Raw genomic sequence first — 19,372 nt, forward strand, 5'->3', positions numbered from 1 at the left:
ACACAAGAAAAGTGAAGCCAAACTGATTAAATGTTTAATATGTTTAAGTTACAAATAATTAACACTTTCATCCTGCTTGTTTATAATCACAACTTTATTCTAATTTTCTTAAATTATTATATGATAGATCACTATAAGCACAGATAATTTTTTAAAAATCTGCCTTTACAACCTCTTATCCTTGCTTCCCTATATTTCTTAGCCTGGGAAAAGAACGTGAACAATTTCACACACACACACACATACACACACACAATTAGACTTGTGTAAGACAAAAGAAAACAGATCATTCCAGACTGCTTAAGAAGTACAGAATAAGCACAGAAATGATTGAATACATCACAGAATAGGAGGATCTCAGATTAAATTGAAAGGTAATAGACAATCACCCTGTCCAGGAGTAAACTGGTAGATTAGCAGGCAAGGAGGAAGCAAGTAATGAAGTGGAGGGTTAGGAAGAACCCAATGACAATACACACCAGGGTCAAGCACTGCATGAAGTCTGAAAAAAAAAAAAAACATATTACACATGTTCTGTTGCTTTCTAATGGAACAGTTGGTTTTTAAAAAATTATTTCAGGGGCCAGAGATGGGGCATAGTAGGCTAAGCCTCTGCCTGTAGTGTCAGCATCCCATATGGGCACTGGTTCTAGTCCTGGCTGCTCATCTTCTGATCCAGCTCTCTACTGTTGCCTGGGGAAGAAGTAGAAGATGGCCCAAACGCTTGGGCCCCTGCACCCGCATGGGAGACTGGGAAGAAGCACCTGGCTCCTGGCTTCAGATCAGTGCAGCTCCAGCTGTTGCAGCCATTTGGGGAGTGAACCAACGGAAGGAAGACCTTTCTCTCTGTCTCTCCCTCTCACTGTCTGTAACTCTACCTCTCAAATAAATAAAATCTTTAAGGAAAAAAAAAAAAGAAAGAAAAAGCTGAGGCACAACTCAAACCCAGACAGACACTCTAAAATAGGATGCAGGTGGCATCCTAAGTGCTGTGTCAAACACTCGCCCTAGATCAGATGTTTTTAAATGCACTAATGTACAAATCATATAAGGTGTTATTAAGTTAATACAAGGGTTTTATTATTTTATATTTCCTCATAGATGCAAAATTACAAACCATTTCAAGGTGGAAATTTGTGAAAATGTTGATGTTAAAAAAATACACCTAAGGCAACTTTGTTAAGGAGTAGAAAAGCCTGGAAATACAGGATAATCAATTTTTCATCATGCTTGAATTTTTAGCATGAAAAGTTGCCGGAATTCATGAAAACGTATTTTTAAAGAATCTTCCTGGGGCTGGCGCTGTGGCGCAGTGGGTTAATGCCCTGGCCTGAAGCGTGGGCATCCCATAAGGGTACCAATTCGAGACCTGGCTACTCCACTTCCCATCTAGCTCTCTGCTATGGCCTGGGAAAGCAGTAGAAGATGGCCCAAGTCCTTGGGCCCCTGTGCCTGTGTGGAAGACCTGGAAGAAGCTCCTGGCTCCTGGCTTCAGATCGGCGCAGCTCCGGCCATTGCGGCCAATTGGGGAGTGAACCAGCGGATGGAAGATCTCTCTCTCTCTCTCTGCCTCTCCCCTCTCTGTGTAACTCTGACTTTCAAATAAATAAATAAGTCTTTTTTTTTTTTTAAAGATCCTCCCTGCTCATTAGGTTTGGAAATCACTGATCAAATTCTTACTCCATCAATATTAAGCAAAAACAGCAGCATGTCCAATTACCCAGGAGATGGTTAGGAATGCAGAATTTCAGACCTCATCTAAGAACTCCAAGGTAGACACATGCATTTTAGCAAGGCTCCCAGGTGATATGCATGTACATTAAAATTTAACATGTACTAGTTTAATTCAACATAAATCATAACTCCAAGTCTTCTATGTGCTTGACCACTCTCTGCTACATCCATGAAGAAAATTCACTACTCATCAGATGGTCTACATTTTCAAAAATAAACTGCTCGTTTTCACTGACCAACCTCCAAATCAAATCTCCCAACAGTTTTTATTCATTAATGTTATCACTCCAGTTGTATAGGCCATACACGTGAACTATGCTTGTTCCCTCTGCCTCAAATCCTATACGTCATACATCTGCAAATTCTCCTAGGTCTATGTTGAAAATATCTCCAGAATCTGACCAATTCTTACCAACTCCATAGCCTGGGCCAAGCCAGTCTCATCTTTTTTTTTTTTTTTTTTTTTTTAAGATTTTTTATTTATTTATTTGACAGGTAGAGTTACAGACAGTGAGAGAGAGACACACCGAGAAAGGTCTTTCTTCCGTTGGTTCACTCCTCAAATGGCTGCAACAGCTGGAGCTACACCGACCCGAAGCCAGGAGCCAGGTGCTTCTTCCTGGTCTCCCATGCAGGTGCAGGGACCCAAGCACCTGGGTCATCCTCCACTGCCCTCCTGGGCCACAGCAGAGAGCTGGACTGGAAGAGGAGCAACCGGGACTAGAACCCAGCACCCATATGGGATGCTAACGCCACAGGCGGAGGATTAACCTAGTGTGCCACGGTGCCGGCCCCTAGCCTCTTCTTCTGTCAAGAATATTGTAAACACAAAAACTGTTGCCCTTCCCTACCTCTGCCTATTCTTCACATGGCAGGTCGATTCATCTGCTTAAATATAAACTGGATCACATCATTACTGTTCAACTCCTCAAAAACTAAAAGAACCTCCTATCACACATTCTATTAAGGAGCTGAAATCATTCTTAACATGATTCTTTTAGAGTCGAATGTCATACTTCTATTTGTCTTTCTGAACTGTGACAACTTTTGTATTAAAATTCATATTAGACATCTTTTGAAATGTATATCCTAGTCCCTGGTGGTGATCCCCTCATTGCTTTCTTTTTATTTTTTAAATATTTCTTTATTTATTTGAAAGTCAGAGTTACACAGAGAGGAGAGAAGCAGAGAAGCAGAGAGAGAGAGAGAGAGAGAGAGAGAGAGAGAGAGAGGTCTTCCATTCGATGTTTCACTCCCCAATTGGCCACAACAGCTGGAGCTGTGCCGATCTGAAGCCAGGGGCCAGGAGCTTTCTTTGGGTTTCCCACACAGGTACAGGGGCTCAAGGACTTGGGCCATCTTCTACTGCTTTCCCAGGCCATAGCAGAGAGCTGGATCGGAGGTGGAGCAGCTGGGTCTCAAACCGGTGCCCATGTGGGATGCCAGTGCTTCAGGCCAGGGCGTTAACCCGCTATGCCACAGTGCCAGCCCCCTCATTGCTTTCTTTAAGTAGATATTCCATAAACTGTAAGAAGCATTATTTCAACATTCTGCACATATGGATGATTCCCCCGTGCCTCTACTAGCACATTTCAAACAAATAGCCAAATGCTCAAAATGGCCTGTAACGTAACTTTGTAAGGTCCCTATTCCCATAGCCTAATAAAACTGCTCCAGCACACACTGCCTCAGCTCATACTGGCTTCTTTTAAGTACTTCTACCATGGGATCCAGGAGCTTTCTCAGTGAGGCAACCTCTGACCAAGCCATGCTGTCTATCTCTAGTTCCACACGTCCTACACACTTCCCTGCTTTGGTGGCTATACAGTACTCATTAAATATTAATATATTACAGGCCATAGCAGAGAGCTGGATCAGAAGAGGTGCAGCCGGGACTAGAACTGGCGCCATATGGGATGCCAGCGTTTCAAGCCAGGGCGTTAGCCCACTGCGCCACAGCGCCTGCCTGCCCATGTGTGAAATGGACACTAAGAGAAACAATTACTTGATCAGCCCTTGTCCTGACGGTTGATGTACAATTTAATACTTTATCCCTTTTAGTATTTTTTTGTTTGTTTGTTTTGTTCTGGTTAATACTACTGGTTGAGCTCTGTGGTTAACACACAATTATTCTTGGGTGTTTGGATTTAGCTGAAGAGTCATCCCTGTTGGATATAAGAATGGGAATAAGAGAGAGAGGAGATGTACAATTTGGGACATGCTCAATCAGACTTGCCCCAAATGGTAGAGTTAGAAACGTACCAGGGGATTCCAATTCAATCCCATCAAGGTGGCATGTACCAATGCCATCTCACTAGTCCATTTGATCAATTTCTGTTCACAACTGATCACACTGATAGGTCTAAGAGTCAAAGGGATCACACAAATGAGACTAGGGTCTGCTAATACTAACTGATAGAATCAAAAAGGGAGAGAACGATCCACATGGGAAGCGAGATACACAGCAGACTCATAGAATGGCAGATGTCCTAAACAGCACTCTGGCCTCAGAATCAGCCCTTAAGGCATTCGCATCTGGCTGAAGAGCCCATGAGAGTATTGTAGGCATGGAAAGCCAAGACACTCTGGCAAAAAAAAAAAAAAAAAAAAAAGAGGACCTAAATGAAAGATCTCTGCCAGTGAGATCCCAGTGGAAAGAATGGGGCCATCAAAGAAGGAGCTACCTTTCTCTGAAGGGAGGAGAGAACTTCCACTTTGACTATGACCTTGTCTAAATAAGATCAAAGTCGATGAACTCAAAAGGCTTCCATAGCCTTGGCAACTCATGACTAGAGCCTAGGGAGATTACTGACGCCATAAACAAGAGGGTCAATTTGTTAAGTCAACAACAGGGTCACTGTGTACTTACTTCTCATGTGGGATCTCTGTCCTTAATGTGTTGTCCAATGTGAATTAATGCTATAACTAGTACTGAGACAGTATTTTACACTTTATGTTCTGTGTGGGTGCAAACTGATGAAATCTTTACTTAATATATACTAAATTGATCCTCTGTATATAAGGATAATTGACAATGAATCTTGATGTGAATAGAATGGGAGAGGGAGAGGGAGTGGGAGATGGGAGGGGTGTGAGTGGGAGGGAAGTTATGGGTTGGGGGAAAGCCATTGTAATCCATAAACTGTACTTTGGAAATTTATATTTACTAAATAAAAGTTAAAAAAATACTAATATATCACATAATTTAAAAAATTTGTGATTATCTCTGCCCCCCCCCCATTAGACTGTAACTTCCATGACTTCAAAAAATTTTGTATTTTTGTCTTGTTCACTGATATACACCCAGTATTGAGAACCAGGTCTGATGCACAGTAGGCTCCCAATAGTTGTTAAATCAATGACTACTGAATGACTTTTATAATTTTGAAAATCACTAATTCTGTAACTAATGTTACTGGAATGTTGACAGATTAATGATCGTAGGTTTGTTCTCATCTTCAGAATGAGTGAAACTATTCCCTATGATGCTCAATAAAGCTAAGTGTTAAAGAGTGACATCATGTCCACTAGTGGTTTTCTCTTCAAAGTTAAGATCTTTAGCCATTTTAGTCATATTATTTGCTCCAAAAGTAGTAAGCATTTTAAAAAATGTGTTTAAGACCTTTCTTTTTTTAAAAAACAGAAAATGGCAAACAAGGTTAACAATAAAAGTTTATAGTCTCGGAGCCGGCATTGTGGCACGGCCAGTTAGGCTGCTGCCTGCCATGCCAACATCCCACATGATTTTTTTTTTTTTTTTTGACAGGCAGATTTAGACAGTGAGAGAGAGAGACAGAGAGAAAGGTCTTCCTTTCGTTGGTTCACTCCCCAAATGGCTGCCAAGGCTGGTGCTGCGCCAATCCGAAGCCAGGAGCCAGGTGCTTCTTCCTGGTCTCCCATGTCGGTGCAGGGACCAAGCCTTCCCGGGGCCACAGCAGAGAGCTGGACTGGAAGAGGAGCAACCGGGACTAGAACCCGGCACCCATATGGGATGCCAGCGCCACAGGCGGAGGATTAACCAAGTTAGCCACGGCGCCGGCCCCAATATAAAGAATATTAATGGGGCTGGTGCTGTGGCACAGTAGGATAAGCCTCCAAATTCGGAGTAGGCATCCCATATGGTAGTTGGTTATAGTTCAGGCTGCTCTACTTCTGAACCAGCTCCCTGCTAATGGCCTGGGAAAGTAGTAGAAGATGGCCCAAGCACTTGGGTCCCTGCACCCATAAGAAAGACCTGGAAGAAGCTCCTGCCTCCTCGCTTCGGATTGGCTCAGCTCTGGCTGTTATGGCCATCTGGGGAGTGAACCAGCGGATGGAAGCCCTCTCCGTCTCTCTCTCTCTCTCTGTGGCTCTGCCTCTCAAATAAATAAATAAATGTGTTTTTTTTTTTAAAGAATAATAATGAAGTATTTTACATTGTTTTCTTATTAAGTTTGTGAAATCCGATGTGTATTTTATGGTTAAAGGACCTCTTAATTTGGATTAGCCACATTTTAGACACAGAACAGCTACATGGAGGCGGTGGCTACGTACCATAGCAGACAGTGCATCTCTAGTATATCTTTTTCCTTTAAGGAATGCCAAATGTTGAGAAACTCGATTTCTTCTTGTCAGCAGTTTCTCCCAGAAAAAGTATTATTGATAACTGGCTTTGTGATTACAATCTATTAGTCTAGTACACATGACTGATAAATGCTTCCTGGTTTCCCCTTCCCACAATAAAATCCCTCCGCTTATACTCTAATGAGGAAATACTAACAAACACTACTGAGCTGAAGGAATGCCCAGCCTCCACTCTTAAAGGCATTATCCTTTGTGGAATTTAATTCCACTTAATCCCTATGTAACAAAATCAGCTTTATGGAGATAAAACTGACACCAAATAAAATCTATCCTTTGAAAAAGTTTTTTTGTATATTTCACTGTGCTCTCGTCATATCACTCAGCATGCATCTCATTGCTTTCTCTTCCTCCAACACCCAGTAACCACTATCCCACTGCTTTCTATCTCTACTGACTTCTCTATTCTGGACATATCACATAAATTGAATTATATAATATATGGCCCTTTGTGATGAAAATCTAAGATTGAGTCACTTTATAGCATCTATCATTATTTAATTCCTTTCTATGACACAGTAATATTCAATTATATAGACATATCACATTTTGTTTATCCTTCATCAAATGAATAATCTTTGAATTGTTTCCACTTTTTAACTACCATGAACAATAGCACGCTTTTGTGTAGACATGTGTTTTTAACTCTCTTAGGTTTATGCCTAGGAGTAAATTTGCTGCATCATATGGTAATACCATGTTTAACCTTATGAGAAACTGCCAAATACTATTCTATAGTGGCCACATTATTTTACATCCCCACCAGAAGTGTATAAGGCTTCTTTTGATACCATGAAATACACATTTCGTCACCCTTTCTGTTTCTTGGCACAGAGCTCCTAAAACCATAATCTCCATAGTGTTAAGTGTATGTGTTTTATTTCCTAATCACATGATTAGTGGTCACCATGATTAAAGAGTCAGGACTTTTAGCTCAACTACTCAATATCCAGGGAAGGGAAAGAAGCTGAAGGTCGAAATGAAAACCAATGGTCAATGATGTAATCATTAGCATCTGCACAATAAAACCCCCATAAAAACTTGAATGGACAGTGTTTGGATGAGATTCTGGATTGCAGAACACATAGAATTAACTGGAGAGTGGTGCACTTGGAATGGGCATGAAAGCTCCATTTATTTTTTTGTATACTCTACCTAGGACTCTCTTCCATCTGACTGTTTATCAATATCCTTTGTAAAATCTTTTAAAACATGGATGAAGATATTTATTTCCCCAAACTCTGTGAGCTGCTCTAGCAGATTAATAGAACCCAAGAAAGAATTCATCAAAACCATAATTTATAACCAGAAGATCAGAAGCATGGGTCATAACCTGTAGCTTACAACTGCAATTTTGGGGCCAGCATTGTAGCATAGTGGGTAAAGCTGCCACCTGCCATACAGGTATCACATATAGGCACTGGTTCATGTTCCCACTATTCCACTTCTGATCCAGTTCTCTGCTAATGTGCCTGGGAAAGCAGTGGAAGATGAGACGTGTACTTAGGTCCCTGCACCCATGTGGGAGACCCAGAAGAAATTCCTAGTTCCTGACTTTGGTCTGGCCCAGCACTGGACTTGAACCAACACCCACAGGGGAAGCCAGAACTGCAGGCTATACTTAACTCACTGCGCCACAGTGCTGGTACTAGGATTCTAGGTCTTATGTTAAAGCTTCTCACTCATTTTAAGTTAATTTTTGTATGTGATATGAAATAGGCGTCCAACATTATGTAAATATCCAGTTGTCTAAGTGCTGTTTATTTAAAAGATTCTGAGTTATCTTGACACCTTTATCAAAACCACTGACAGTGACATACTGTGTTGATTACTGTGGCTTTCCCGTAAGTTTGAAAATCAGAAGTATGGGCTCTCCAATTTATTCCTTTTTTTCAAGACTGTTTGGTGACTATGGATCCCTTGATCCCCGATTTCCTTATGAATCTGAAGGTCAGTTGATCAATTCCTGCAAAGGGAGCTGACATTTTGATGGGAATTGTGTTGAATCTGTAGATCAATTTTTTAGAGCAATGCCACCTAACAATCCAAGTCTTCTGATCTATAAAGATGGGCTGTATTTTCACATATTGAGGTTTTTTTCAAAATTTCTTTCAAAAATGTTTTATGGTCTTCAGAGTATTAGTTTTGTACTTCTTTTTGATAAATTTATTTATTGATTTTTCTTGGTAAGACTTATTTGAAAAGTAGAGTGACGCAGAGAGAGACACACAGAGACAGAGAGAGAAAGATCTTTCATCTGCTGGTTCACTCTCTCTAACTGCCTGCTACAGCTGGGGCGGGGCCAGGCTGAAGCTGGGATCCATGAACTCCATCTGGGTCTCCCACATGTGTAGCAGGAATGCAAGCATGTGGACCATCATCTGCGACCTTGCCAGCACATAAGTAGAAAGTTGGAAGTGCAGGGTAGCCAGGACTCAAGCCGCATTCTGAGATGGGGTGTGGGTGTCACAAGAGGCAGCTTAACCAAATGCACCAACGTGCTTGCTCTATTTTTTTTTTTTTGATGTTACTATAAATGGAATTATCACCTTGATTTCATTTTTAGACTGCTATCTGTTCATTTTAAGTGCAATTTTTTTTATCCTAATCTTGCACTTTAAAATCTAGCTGAACTTGTTTGCCAATAATTTTTCAGTGGATTCTTTAGGATTTTCTTTATGTAAGATTTTGTGATTTTCAAAATGACATAGTTTTATTTTTCCCTTATAATCTAGCTCACTTTCATTTTATTTTCTTACCTAATTCCCCTGGATAGAACCTTAGCATAATGCTATTTTTAAATGAATGGGCATCTGTGTATTGTTCCTGATCTAACAGTGAAAGCATCCAGTCTTTCAGCATTAATTGTGGCTGCATGGTAAATGCCATTTAGCAGGTGGAGAAAGTTAGAAAACAAAGACAGAAAGAAGAAACACAAAGAGCAGATTAAAAGAAAGAGAAAGTAAAAACATATGGAAAGAGAGCAGGGGAGTGAAATGACTGCATTATATAAACAGGGAGAGGGGATAACTGTTGGAAATATGAGTTTAAAAAGGAACTCAGAAAAGAATTCATAAAAAATAGCTTTTAACATATTCCACCATTAGTTACATACATGATTTAAGGTTACTGAAATGTGTTAACATTCAAGAATTCTATGTGCATTCGTTTTGTATATTAGAAAAAGAAAATAGGGATACAGAGTATAGAAACAAAGTACCTATTTTATATGAGGCATGACAGGAGGCACTGATGATCTAAGGAGACACTCTAAGTTTTTTATACTTGATTTACTTTTTGGCATTATATTTCTATACTCTATGAAAGAAGTCAAATAATTAAAACAGTGAAATCAGGAAGGAAATAAGAAGGCAAAAAGAAATATAGAAAGAGAAAAGCTACATAAGGAAGGTATATAGAGAGGAAAGGAACAGTAGGTACAAACAGGACAGTAAATAAGGAGACAGAGAAGACAGTCCTTCTCCCTTTATCTCGTCATTAAAATGAAATTCCCTCATTTTGAGCAATGTATTATGTAACTATTTCACATGATATTCTGAAAAAAAATGTGAACTTATGAAGGTATTAAAGATAAGGCATTTGATGTCCACAAACATATTATCTGGAGAGTGAGACAATCAACAGGAGACAAATGTTAGGAGACGAAAAGGCCGAAGCAGGATTTCTAGTGTGTTCTTTAAAATTTTAGACTACTGAGAAATATGCTTTCCAACATATCCACCTTTAAGTTTGGAAAATTTGGCCCTCTACCTTTTTTTCAGGAATTCACAGGGCTCCTAGTCTTTTAAGAGCTCTGAGAAGCTAAGCTGTTACAAAGTGTTTTCAACTTTGGATAACCAAAAGTTTGCCAAACTTGTTTGAGCAACTATTAATATTCCATGAAACTTGTATTTTATGGAACACATAGTGGGAAACATTGTGGAATGGACCACAAAATGAGGGAAATTACCTTTCACCAGAGAATTAAGAATAAAGTTCACAGAAATGGAGAAAATATAACACAAACTGCCACACAGCCTAGTCTTTAAACTCCTTAGCTCCCTCACTCCACAAAAGGTTTTAGAACTCCAGAATGACTAAATGGTAGTAGTTGAAAAGTTAAATTACCATAGAACTAGCTAAAAAGGTTCAGGCTTGCCTAACATTCTTTCCATTATGATTTTTTACATTGAGATATAAATCGCATACTATAAAATTCAGGTTTTGAAGTAAACTCAATGATTTTCAGTCCACTCATACATTTATGTAACATTCATCACTATCTAATTTCAGAACATTTCATTACCCCAATATGAACCTCATTTTCATTAACATTACTTCCCCTTTTCTCCTCCCTCCAGGCCTTAGCAACCACTGATCTACTTTGTTTCTACAGATTTATCTACTTTGGACATTGTACATAAATGGAATAATACAGTAAGAAGCCTTCTGCATCTGGTCCATTGAGATTTTATGGTTATCATCATCACAGGAATAACAAAAATAGACTGAGGATGCAAGGCGCTTTGCTCTTGTGTGTACATTTTTATTCTAACTGAGCCACTCCCACATTGATTATTTCATTGTAATGAGGTTTCCTCCTCATGCTATTCTTCCTCTGATGTTGATGATACAGCATTTCAAGGAGACCTTAAAGCGTTTCTGATGAACTCCTATGGGAATACCTTTGGTTAGTTCATTTATTTAGAAATGACTATGGAATATGAGCTTTCAAGATAAAGCAATTTGGTTGAGTATGCCGTCCAGGACCCAGATCTTTATGATGTTTGATATTCTAACGTGTATTGCTACCCTGGGGATAGCAGGTATGCCAAGCTATTATACATGCTTGCAATTCAAGTTCTCTTGAGCAAGGAGGTTAGGTGGTCTCACCCAAAAAAGGAATAAAAGATCGACCTTAAGTAATGCTAACAGTAAAGGACTCTTTAGGAAGAAGACAAGAAGAATGAAAAGAAGTGGCTGGATGGATGGCTGTAAAATCTAAAGGAAATGCCTCACAGAGTACATACTTCCAATTAACTAAAGATACATTTCAGGCAAGAACCAGAAATGGAAAGAGTAGAGGTAGGAAGGAGCTATTCTGATTCATTTTATTGATAATGAAAGGATTTTTAAAATAATGACCAGATTCCATCCACTCAAAGGAAACTGGGACCCTATTTGAGGACCACTCACATCTGAAGTGGAAAAAATAAATAAACCTCAAAGAATTTCCAAATGTTGGAAAATTAAAGTATTTTTTTTTACCTACATTCTACTCTCTACCATAATTCCTCCCTTAGGTTTTAAGGGATGCAAATGATATGAGTCATAATCTTGGTTTTATCATTGTTTGACTAGAGACAACTATACTTTTAGATCCTCACTATCTCAATCTATGAAATACTAGGGAAGTTGCATTATGTAATTCCTGAGCCTCCATTAGCTTTTACAAAATGAGTTTTTATGCAAAGCAGTTAGAAAAATTTACTTGGGGGATGAATATCAATGAATACGGAAAAAATTAAAAGAAGGATGAGACCATGATATATAAATCAAGGGAGAAATGATCAACTCATGTATCAGAGACACTTGAGAAATAAAATCCTTAAATCCCTTTAAAATAAAAGATAGCTGTCACCTTCTAGGTGGTAAGCGAATTACCAATATTTTCCTGGCAAGGAATATTTACTGGTGAACAGTAGAAATTTCTTTTTTAGAAGAGGGAGACTAGAACATCTGAAAAACAGACCAGCACGAAGAATAAGACACTTGTTCATCTGTATTTCTGTGACTTTTCTCACTTGGTATTATTTGCAACTGTACTTTCATGTCTGGCAGCAGTGCCAACTTCAGTCCAAATCATGTTGTATTTTTATCATGTTGATTACATATGTTCACCAGTTTAGTTGTCCATATATGCTTTGTGCGGTTTGCAAATACTCAGTGACAAAATCCAGAGCACGGCATTTTCACAGAAAGTGTTTACTGTGAAATTTCTCCTTAGAAGTTTGCTTTTCTTTACAGCTTTGATCCATATGACATCCAGCCCTACATTTCAAATAATGGCTTATTCTTAAATTAAGAAAACGCTTCGCTTTGATACAACATGACTACAGTAGGATGTGGTAGTTCTAGAGAGGACCTCATTTTCTTATGTGATTAGAGATTTGGTCAAATTTGAAGTCTGCTAAAATTTTCCAAACTACGCTTCTTCAGTTTTATGGTGACTTGGTACTTACATTCTGTTATTCATCAACACTTCACAGAAATACTTGATTTGTCTGAATGAATTTAAAAACCCACAACTGAAGAAAATCAGAAAAACCTGGTTTTAAATATCAAAAGGCCCCAAATGAAAAGTACTTCTACAGGCCACACTAACAATTTTTATTGATCACTGTACTTCTTGGCAGGATGAAATCGTTGCAAGATTGAACATAAGAAAATAAACTTACTGGTAAATATCTTTCCTGAGGACAGATCTGCCAAGGGGATTGTCAGCCTGGGGTGCCATGGCAACAGAGCCGATCTTCAAAACCATGGTGTCTTCTTTGGCTTCTTGATTCACTGTAACAAAAGAAAGAGACTTATGGATACACTGCAGATTTGCTTGTAATTTTAAGCATAAGGAGAAATCTGTGAGGGAATGGGAGAATGACACATTAAGATATAAGACCAATAAATAAAGTTAGGTTTAAAAATCAAGGTATTTAAATTTGTTCTTAACTATTTTCTGCATATCCCATTGGATGGTTATTTCTTAAAATACACAAGTAAAATAGTGATGAAAAAATAAACTCTACCCCAACATTAAAACACATGATATTAAATACATTTAAGCTATGTATGAAAGCCATATGCTTATCTAGATACACAATTAAAATACTTTTACAATTTTTCATTTATTTGAAAGTGCAATGGGGTAAAGGTGAGGTCTTCCACTCACTGGTTCACTCCCCAAATGCCCAAAATAGCCAGGCCAAAGTCAGGCACCCAGAACTACATTTCAGGTCTCCCACATGGGTAGCAGGGACTGAAGTACTTATGTCATTCCCTGCTGACTCCCAAGGGATGCATTAGCAGGAAGCTGGATCAGAAACAGAGGCCGGTGCCATGACATAGTGGGTAAAGCCACCACCTGCAGTGCCAGCGCCCACATGGGCACCAGTTCCAGCCATGGCTGCTCCACTTTCGATCCAGCTCCCTGCTATGGCCTAGGAAAGCAGTAGGAAATGGCCCAGGTCCTGGAACCCCTGCACCCACATGGGAGACCCAGAAGAAGCACCTGGTTCCTGATGGATCAGTACAGCTCTGGCCATTGCAGCCATCTGGGGAGTGAACCAGCGGATGGAAGACCTCGCGCTCTCTGTCTTTGCCTCTCTCTAACACTGCCTTTCAAATAAATAAATAAATCTTCTAAAAAAAGAAATAGAGGCAGGCTTCAAACCCCACTCTGATATAGGTTGTGGGCATCCCAAGTGACAGATTAACTGCTGTGCCACAAAAGCCTCTGATTACAGAATATTAAACTACTCTTTCTCCCAAGTGATGGTTTTGAATGCTTTTCTTTTTCTATAAACATATTAAAGGATATCCTGAAGTCAATAACAAATTCTCAAAGCTATTCAAATTTACATGATTAATAATTAAATATAGCACACAGACTCACATACAGTACTTTAAAACTCTAATGCATCAGAAAATCCAGTAGAAATATGATGACTACAATGCTGAAAATGGAAAAGACTAACTACTGGTCTAACATGGGAAAACATGTCAACTTGTTATTCTCAGCACTTTTTCATTTTAGTATTTTTTCCTGTGAAATTGCTCGAGAGATACAAGTAGTAACTTCACATTCTTTAAAAGTTATATATCCTGATGAAACCTAAAATTAAGTAATCTTTGAAAACAAAGGTTAAAAAGATCTGTATCAATTCTAAATCTCTGCTTTGTACTAAATGAGACATTATTTAGTAATATGTTCGCCTCATATGAAATTCAACACTTTTAAAAAATAACTCATGGGCTAATTCAATGTTTTTTTGTAAGGATTCTTTGGGATGGAAAGGGATTCCTGATGGCTACACTCGTTAAATCTTACTCTGTATCTTCCAACAGATAATTGCACTGTAGTAGCTGTTTAAACAATGTTTACAATTGTTTAAAAATTGTTAACACTATGCAATAGCCTGGATTTTGAAGTAAACATATTCATATATTAAAACTCGTAATTTCTCTCAAGAAATTCTCATCTGCCACAAATAGAACAGAAAAGGGCTGGCTGCAAGATCTTGAAAATATCCTGAACAAAACATGCCTACAAAGGCACACAATCCATATTTCCCAAACTGTGGTGCCCAAAGAATGCAAAAGCTAGGAGATTATTTCCAGCTGCTTCAGCAGTACACTTGGTATGGTCTGACTTAGATTAGTCCAAAAAAAGAAAGTCAGAATTAAGAAAATCCAAAAAAGTAAGAAGGAAGATATTCAGTGAGAGAAAGAAGGAACCAAAATAAGAGGATCATAAAGGGAGTGGGGGAAGGAAAATGGCAGTGAGGCAAGAGGAAGGAGAATAGCAAAGAGGGGAAAAAAGAGAGAAACCATCACAATAAGTACCAGCATGTGGAAACCAAAGTAAAGACAATGCTTTTAAATGTCCACAGCAAAAAAGATCAAATAGAAAACTACTTCTCATGCAGCTGCACTGTTTTCAAATGTTGAAGGATCTGGCTTGATTATAGGGCCTTATACTATGAACATTGTTTACATTTCACAGATCTTGCATTTTATGCCAAGCTTATCAAATAGTTCCATGTGGGTAAAACCTCTGATTAAGCAGCAGGCATCAATTAACTCAATAATAGTAAGCCTGGAGAATAGACCACACCACAAAAGTGCAATTAGTGTACTTGCTAACTGTTCTTCCAGGCTGCAGATACTACCCACCATATGAACGTCTGAAATGTAATAGAAACACTGCAGTAAACGAGGTACATATGGAAGAAAAATGACGTATTTGGTGTTACATACAAAGCCAGATCCAAGAACAGAATTCTGTTTCTGTTAGAGCCAAAAATGTTCTCAGTAGATTACACTGGCTATGAAGTTATAATAAAAAAAATAAGCACTTAATGCAGATCATTCATAAACTAGATTAAAACAATTAATTTTATTAAAAAATTATTTAGCTTATCACAATATTCCATTGAGATACAAGGAAAATAATAAAATACATATTTATATAAGACTGTGCCTTGAGTCATTTCTTCAGTTACATTACAGCTAAAAAAAAAAAAACAAGCTTCCCTTTTTAGGTTTATTTCACCTGCATTTAATAGTTGAACCATATGAGGAAATGTTCCCTCTCGAAGCATTTTCAACATGAAAATGAATGCCTTCCTTCTTTGCTTTAACTGTATTTTTAAAAACTGAGTCTCATGAGAAACTACTCACTCCAGAAAACTCATATTAGATCCAAAAAACAGTCCTGTGTGCTGAAATACTCATAAAAATCTTAAGCTAGAAGCTGAACACCTGTAGATTTAGACTCTATAATAATTGCACATAATGCAAATAATACTCAGGCTTAAATCCAGACTTTCAACATTACCTCTCTGAAAAAATATTAGAATGCTAAATATATTTTAACATTAACTATTAGATATATAAATTTTTATTTGAAAATTTTACATTAATGTAGCATGTATATAAGTGAAAGATTTTATCTTTTTTGTGGGGCAACATCTTATGTATGTGTGTGTGTGTGTGCAGATGCATGGTTGTGCATGTGTGTATGCCAAATGAAAAGGCTATACATGTATCTGAGATCATGAGCTTACATCATTATTCAAAAACTGGAATAAAGAGCAGAATTTTCAAACAACTTTTGGATAATGTGAAATTCTGTTGTTTACAACTAAGTTTTCTTTAGTCCAGCATGAGATAAATATGTTTGGAGATTTTAACTGTCAGATTCTCAATATAAAACATCTAAAGTCTCAGGAGTATTTTAAATTGCCACTGTGTCATGTTATACTTTTATAGTCATTAAATACTGTGACAGCCCTACAGAAAGTTATCAACAAAACGTTTAATTAGTTGTTGCTATATTAGCAGTTAAAGACAGAAAGGCAGTTTAATAGATGTGTAGCCATGATGCATATAAATGGAATGTTTAGCTGCATTTAGTTTATGAATCATCTCTGATATGGATGGCTCTGTGATAGGCATAGATTACTTGGTGATATTTTTATAATAAAGTTTCTACAGGAAAATATGATGTAGTGACAATTAAGTATCACATGCATTAAGACAACTTACACATACATTTTCAATCTAATTAATCTGATTAAACTTATGTGAACTTCCTCTGAAATTCTTTCTAGAATTAAGTGAATATTCTATCTTTCTAGAGTCATTTAAGTATTTAAATAATGATTCCAATTTCTAATGGAATTTCTGCACCAATCATGACTTCCTTATTTGTTACATTACAGCACTTAACATGTATTAAAGGAAACATCCAATCTTCTATATAAAACATCATTTAAGAATTTATCTACACTTGGGGTAGGTATTTGGCCTAGCATTTAAAATGATGCTTGTTATCTCTAAGTCTCTTATCAGAATGCCTGGATTTGCGTCGGCTCTGCTTCTGATTCCAGATTCTGCTAATGCTTACTTTGGGAGTTGCAGGTGATAGCTCACGTAGTTCGGTCCCTGTCATCTACACGGTAGACTCCACATTAAGTTCCTTTCCCCCAGTTTCAGCAAAGCTTAGTCCTGGCTGTTATGAGCCTTTTGGGGAGTGAATCACTGTATGGAAGATCCCTGTGGGTGTGTGTGCATGCATAGTTCTCAAAAAAAAAAAAAAAAAAAAACAAAAACAAAACTGATCTATACTCTTTAAACATTAAAATGCTGGTTTTATATGAATTTTACTTCAATAAAATTTTTTCTGCAACAATTTTATGGGTGAATTATGTTCATCTGAATTATGAGATTTAATGAAGAGAGAAAATGTCAAAAAAAAAACTAAATAAATACAACTTAAAAATCTTTGCATTTTGAATGCATTTCTATATTTGTATTTTCAAAATGGGAAATAAGGAATCAGTACAAGTATAAACTGGCAGAGCTGTATAAGAAGCCACTTTAACATCTCCTAATATTTTAAAGGTATGTTTTAGTTTAGCAATCCTCTTGTTAGGAATTTATTCTAAAGATATATATAGCCAAATCACATAAAAATACCACCAAGAAACTGTTGAAAAAAAAGTTCACATAAGACACAAGAAAAATATGACAGATTATATTTTCTAAAGATGTCTACAACATTCTCTGTGTCATATGCATGTATTCATAGTTACCTTAAAGCACCTAAGCAATTGAATTCTGGAATTATACGTTAAAATATCTAGCAAAGTGGAAGGAAGGGAGGGAGGGAGGGAGGGAGGGAGGGAGGGAGGAAATATAGCAGAAGTCTGGAAATATTTTTCAAATTACAATTAATTAATTGAAGATTTTCTCAGCTATAGCAGCTATAGCAGCCTTGTGGAAAATTGAAAGGCAACAATAAAACTGTGTGATATGTAGTATTGCCAACAATTACAGTAAAACAGGCTATAAACAAAAGAAAACCAAAACAAAATAAAAAATACAAACAGGAAATAATGTTTATTTTTCCCTTCCATTTCTCTAATAGCCAGATTCGTAGTTCTTCTGACATGCATGCAAATCTGTCAGTGAAGTATGGAACTTCTTTCAATAAATCTTTGGTGTGCACGGCAACAACAACAACAAGCTAGAGTTAATGAATTTATGACCTCTGCCTCATCACAGAGAAGCTCAAGTGCTGAACATACAGTTGCCACTACTCACACTGAGGATGAGCATCTATTGCTCTTCTTGTCAACTAAACTGTTTCTATACATTGATTGGCACTGTTCAGAAAATACCACAAATTCTCTAATCCAAAAGGACTTTTAAGCAGTTTGGCTTTTTTTCAAAAACAGAATTCTAAACACAGAATTAGCATAAGAATCAGAAACTTCATTCTTAGGTAAAAACATTAAAAAATCTGAAAATCAGGGACTCCAACAGATACCTGCATTCCAGCGTTCATAGCATCATAACTCACATAAGCCAATCTGATGGGTTCATGATACAAGTGTTCAACAGACAGATGGATAAACAAAATGTGGCAATTCAATCATTAAAAGAAATGAAATCTTGACCCATGCTACAATTTGGATGAACCTTGAAAACACTATGCTAAGTAAAATAATCCAGACACAATAGGATAAATATTATGAGATTCCACTTATATAATATTTCTAGATGAGGCAAATTTATAGACATAAAATAGATTATGGGGCTGGTGCTATGGCGTAGCAGGTAAAGCCACTGCCTGCAGTGCTGGCATCCTATATGGGCACTGGTTTGAGTCCTGGCTGCTTCACTTTCAATCCAGCTGTCTGCTATGGCCTGGGAAAACAGTTGAAGATGGCCCAATTGCTTGGGCCCCTGCACCTGAGTGGGAGACCCGGAAGAGGCTCCTGACTCCTGGCTTTGGATCGGCCCAGCTCTGGCCATTGCGGCCATTTGGGGAGTGAACCATAGGATGGAAGACCCCAGTACCCCTCGCCTCTCTGTAACTCTCCTTTTCAAATAAATAAATTAATTAATTAAAAAAAAAAAAAAGAAAATAGATTAGGGGTTACCAGGGGCAGAAGGTAGTTACTGATTAACAAATTTCTTGTTTGGGGCAACACAAACATTTCAGAAATAGATAGTGGGGATGGCTTTACAACATTATGAATGCAAACAATGTGGCTGAAATATACAATTAAATGCTTAAAACAGAAATAAAAATTTTTATGGTATATGTATTTCACCACAATAAAAAATTAGGAAAAAAAGGTGCCCAGAACCATAATCAAGAAATTTTATAGTTACAGGCAAACTCTGGCTTAGGCTAAAACATTTATTACTATAAATAAGACCCTTCCAG

At 37.7% G+C, this 19,372-nt stretch overlaps 1 protein-coding gene across 1 annotated transcript in view; it reads right to left on the bottom strand.

The window, feature by feature from the left end:
• The window catches only part of VPS13B (vacuolar protein sorting 13 homolog B), a 785,675-nt gene that overhangs the window by 336,926 nt on the left and 429,377 nt on the right, over positions 1-19,372 (bottom strand). The window contains 1 exon segment of the mRNA XM_062188180.1: positions 12,813-12,924. Coding sequence (XP_062044164.1) covers positions 12,813-12,924 — 112 coding nt within the window.

This window comes from Lepus europaeus, chromosome 4 (assembly GCF_033115175.1).
Source record: "Lepus europaeus isolate LE1 chromosome 4, mLepTim1.pri, whole genome shotgun sequence".
NCBI classification, from domain to species: Eukaryota; Metazoa; Chordata; class Mammalia; order Lagomorpha; family Leporidae; genus Lepus; species Lepus europaeus.